General features: G+C 39.4%; 1 protein-coding gene across 1 annotated transcript; it reads left to right on the plus strand.

The window, feature by feature from the left end:
• The first annotated feature begins 3,803 nt into the window (after positions 1–3,803).
• Positions 3,804–4,757, plus strand: LOC104876304 (olfactory receptor 56A4). The gene has a single exon (XM_010644282.2). It carries the CDS (start codon positions 3,816–3,818, stop codon positions 4,755–4,757), a length of 942 nt encoding a protein of 313 aa, XP_010642584.1. The 5' UTR covers positions 3,804–3,815.
• The last annotated feature ends 554 nt before the right edge of the window (positions 4,758–5,311 follow it).

Consider the following 5,311-nt stretch of genomic DNA (forward strand, 5'->3'; position numbering starts at 1 on the left):
TGTTTTTCCCTATCTCCTTCCTTTTTCCTTCCTTTCATCCTTCCTTCTTTCCTTCTTTTTAAAATTTTTAAATGAAAGATTATATGCATTCAAAGTAGACAATGCCATATTTTTATGTAGGTGTACATAATGAATGGAAAAAATACTTCCATGGAGCTAATAAATATTCCATCTCTTCACATAGTCACTTTTTTTTGTGTGTGTGTGGTGAAAACAATATTCATAGTCATAGCAAATTTCAAGCATGCAGTACCTTGTTATTATCCTGAATGCCCATGTTACATGCTGATCTACATAGCTTGTTCACCCTTCCTAACTGAAACTGCACACTTTGACCAACAGCTCCCATTTTCCTCACTCTCCACCCCTTGTTAATGACTATTCTCTGTGACTATGAATCTGAATTTTAAAAATTCTATACAAAGAGTGTGTCTGTCTGTGCAATAGTTTTTTCCCTGCAGGACTTATTTCACCCTGCATAATATCATTTTCTTAGTTTGGGCTCTGTAAGTGCTTTTAGTCCTTTCCATATTCACTCTACTCCCAATGCTGAAATAGGGCTTTCATAATCCCCTCTCCTGGGAAATTGGGCATAGGGCCTAGGCTCCAGGTGCCTAATAAGGGCACTGACTGCTCTGAGTAGTTGTGTGGGAAGGGATATAGGGGAACATACAATACTGTTACATCCTACAGGCAAACGCAGCAGCAGTACAGCCTTCTGAAGTTGGTAAGTCTCAAGGTGGGAACAGGAAAATCAAGAAGAAAACAATGAAAAGTAAAGGAGAATGCTGGAGCCTGATGTAGAAAAGAGGTAGAACTCCTTCAATAGGATCTGCTATAGTGGATACTAAGTCTGCTAAGGTGCTTAGATCCTAGCATAAGGAGCACTGACCCTAGATTGTGTTTTCCCTCAGCACCAAGACTGAGTCTCCTGTAACTTGCAGACTCAAAATGTCCATAGGCTGAGACTTTTTATAGACTTTTTAGAAACTTTAAGATACTATATTTCTACTAAGAATTCTCTACTAAGATGTGAAATGATCTCTGAAGAAAATACTTTCACTAGTTAAAGATAGTGAAGAAGAATGGAGAGGCTTTGGCTAAGGACTAGAGGATGGTCTGATAGTTTTCTGAGCTTCTAGCACAGTATTTTATTGTGTACTAAACTGGGAACTCAACTGACATATCTTTGCTTTACAAACATGTATTTCCACACTGAGTTTAGAAAACCAAATCTTTGGAAGACTCCTAAGATAAAACAGGTCTTTGGGGATAGCATTAAACCAAAACCAAACAAACCAAAGTAACCAACTACTAATGAACTAACTATAATTTTGGAAAAATTGAAAAGAGAAATGAAAGAATTCACTCCCAGGGTTCTATTCAAGAGTATTTGCTTCTGTGTTATCAACTAACTGATCTTTTTAATGAAACAAAACAAAAGCTGAAAATGTTCAAGTTTCTAGAGAGCAGACTATCTGGAAAGTAACTATTTGCAAAAAAAGAAATTGCCTCCCCCAAATGTACATTAAATCACATGGAAATAATTTCCTCCCATTTTATAGGAAAAGGCATTTCTACTTCAGGAAACTAGACACTTTCTTTCGTTCTGCAACTTGAAAATGAAACTAGACACTTTCTTTCATTCTGCAACTTGAAAATGTTGCTATGGCAGGGGCCTAACATGGCCTCTTATTTTTTCTGTGGGAAACCTAACTTCATACTTTTCATTTCATTTCATCCCATTAACAAAGTACTTAACACAGGCCATAGTTTTTTTTCCCATACAGGTAGTACTCACTTTTGATTGCCAGGATATATATTTTATTTTGTGAAAGAGGAGTAAAAGTAACTACATATGTTCCTGTCAGTGTTTCATCTAAGAGTTTTCACTGATTTTGAATTAATCATCTTCTATCCTCTCTAGGACTTTATTCCACTGAATATTTTTTGTTTCTCCTAAAACTACAATGACCAGCACCACTTGAAACTTGTTAGTCTAAACTTTGGACTTTAATTACATATTTATGTTTTCCCCACATTTGTACTATACCTATACTTCTTTACCTCATTTCTTTTATTTTCTTCCAAAAACAAAAAGTACATTTTCATTTGCAGACTTGAATATACTCTGTTTTTCTAGGCCTATTGTATTTTGAGTGATTATTTGAAAATTCTACCTGGATAATTTGCAAACCTCACATATAATTATTTTCCTAGTCTTAAAAACTCTATTTCCACCACCCTTTTCTAATTTGTCAGAAAAGTTTTCATTCTGTCGTAGAAGTTCAATAATCGAAAGTGATCTCCAACACTTGACTTGAGATTCAAGACCTTATTTGATTCATCATTTTCAGTGTGTTCCACATCACCTTGGTCAGTAACAAGTAGTAAGTGAATGCTTGGGCAATGATTAAGTAACTAACTCTCAAATGCCTTTTCAGATTTATTCTCTACATGCAATTCTCATTGATTTTGATTTTGTAATGTCTCTTGGTATAGAGAAGGGACTGCTAATGAAGGGGCAGACAGGAGTTTGGGGCAAGTTCATAGATACAGAACAACTCCCAGGACACTGTCAATGACTCACCCAGAGAACAGAGCAGAGATCAACCTTTAGGAAGGACCTTCATAGCCCAACTACAGCAGCACCTGTCAAGAAACCAAGGAAAATGAGCTGCAAACAGCCACACTCTTCTGTACTCTACATACAAGTGTATTTCTAGGCTTAAACTCTTGACATTTCTGAAGCCTCCAGATCCCTCTCAAATTTATGCCCAGGCTAACATAATATTTGTCTTGTCTTCTAAGGTTTAAAGTGTGTTTTTTTTTAGAGCTGTTCTCATAGGTCCTGCTATTATTAAAGAAGAATCATAATACCTACAATTTTTTCATATTCCTCAGAGGCCACCAGAACTGGGCATAGTTCTCTGGAAAGGAATAAAATCAATACACTTTTTGAATCTTCACAAATAGAAACAATAACAAATAATTCATTGAATGAATAATGGACACTAAATATTTAAAGTGAAATCCTTTCTGAGGCAGAGAAAACTCTTGTCTTTGAGAAGAGTCAAGAATTATTCTACCTCTAATCCAATACCTCCGTAAAGAATGAAAATAGGACTGGGGATTTAGCTCAGAGGTTCAGCGGCCTGCCTTGCAAGCACAAGGACCCAAGTTCAATCCCTGGTACCCTCCCCCAAAAAAAGAAAAAAGAAAATAAAGAATTGTGAAGTCAGGCCCTGTCCCAGTTGTGTGAAATAGAGGGCTGGGCTTTCCTTGATCTTAAATGGAGTCAGTTAGCGAGTTCTTCAATAGCTGTCCCTTCTCAATATAAAAGCAAGGACAGAAGGAGGAAGGAAGGGAGAAAGAAAGGAAGGAAGGAACAGAGTAGGGTTAGTTAAGTAATTGTGACCATTGAGGTGAGTGTGGTGGCTGAAAAGAATTCTAGCATCAGACTCTGGGTTCACAACTTATTGCTTTTCTAATTGTGATCAAATTCTACTCTCTTCGATCTCTCATTCATTTATCATTGTAAGATTGGGATATCAGTGTAACTACTCTAGTATTTTTAAGACAAGAAATGAGATTAATGGCTATAAAGCATGTGGCATAGTGCCTGGAACAAGACAAATGCTCAGATGAATGCTGCTGCTGATGGTGGTGGTGACGGTGATTTTAAAATTTCATTGAGACAGGTTTGGACCCCAACTTAAAAATGTAACTTGGACAGCTAAGTTCTAGTACGTCTGGGACACACAGTCCTTCACAATAAGGTCATCTGGATTTCCAGCTTGATCCAGAGAGTTTCCATGACATCATCTAGCAACTACTCCACTGCTTTAGTCAGAGAATTCCTCCTCATCTGCTTCCCTAACTTCCAGAGCTGGCAGCACTGGCTGTCCCTGCCCCTCAGCCTCCTCTTCCTCCTGGCCATGGGGGCCAATGTCACCCTCCTGGTCACCATCAGGATGGAGGCCGCTCTGCACGAGCCCATGTACTACCTGCTCAGCCTCCTCTCCCTGCTGGACATCGTGCTCTGCCTCACCGTCATCCCCAAGGTCCTGGCCATCTTCTGGTTTGATCACAAGTCTATCAGCTTCTCTGCCTGCTTCCTGCAGATGTTCATCATGAACAGTTTCCTGACCATGGAGTCCTGCACCTTCATGATCATGGCCTATGATCGCTATGTGGCCATCTGCCACCCTCTACGGTACCCTTCCATCATTACTGGCCAGTTTGTGGCCAAGGCCACTATCTTTGTTATATCCCGGAATGCCCTCTTTTCTCTTCCTGTTCCCATCCTCTCTGCCAGACTAAGATACTGTGCAGGGAATATCATTACAAACTGCATCTGTACCAACTTGTCTGTGTCCAAACTCTCCTGTGATAACATTACGGTCAATAGGCTCTACCAATTTGTGGCAGGTTGGACACTGCTTGGTTCAGACCTCATTTTTATTGTTCTCTCCTATGCTTTTATCTTGAAAGTTGTGCTAAGGATCAAAGTTGAGGGTGCTGTGGTGAAGGCCCTAAGCACATGTGGCTCTCACTTCATCCTCATCCTCTTCTTCAGCACGGTTCTACTGGTTCTGGTCATCACCAACCTGGCCAGGGAAAGAATTCCCCCAGATGTCCCCATCCTGCTCAACATCCTGCACCACCTGATTCCCCCAGCTGTGAACCCCATTGTTTATGGTGTGAGAACCAAGGAGATCAAGCAGGGAATCCAAAATCTGCTAAGGAGATGGTAAGAGGTATCTGGCCAAGTTGGTAGTTGTTTATAAAAAACAGGAAATAGGGAGTTATTTTTACACCGGAGAGGAAATTTAAATTTTATATCCTGTAATGAATTCTGATTGTTCTTTCAACCAATACTCCAGGCAACAATGAAAACAATTATTTGTGAATCTCTGGAAACCTTCATTTCACAGGAAAGTGTGTTCTTTGGTAACCTGTGAAATTTTGCAGTCTAATCCACACCGAGGGTCTTGTCAAGTCTTCAATAAATGGTGCAGAAATGAGGTACATAGAAATGTTTGAACATTAAAGAAATCAACTTTACTTGATGCCCTTAGAGAGATCTGCCTGTTACTGATTTGAAACAAATATGGATTTTTTTTTTCCATCTCTGATTCAGTCTGGCAAAGATCTGCCTGGCTTTTGTGCCATGAAGGAATTGCTGGGACTGGAACATAGATATTAACCCTAGAATTTTCACTCTTGTGGTCTACTGGATACCTCTTCTTTGGCCTTTGGACATATTTGGTGTCCACCTGCTTTTCTAATCCACCTATCCCTGGTTAAC

Source organism: Fukomys damarensis, unplaced genomic scaffold (genome assembly GCF_012274545.1).
Source record: "Fukomys damarensis isolate Sample0158 unplaced genomic scaffold, DMR_v1.0_HiC HiC_scaffold_16, whole genome shotgun sequence".
NCBI lineage: Eukaryota > Metazoa > Chordata > Mammalia > Rodentia > Bathyergidae > Fukomys > Fukomys damarensis.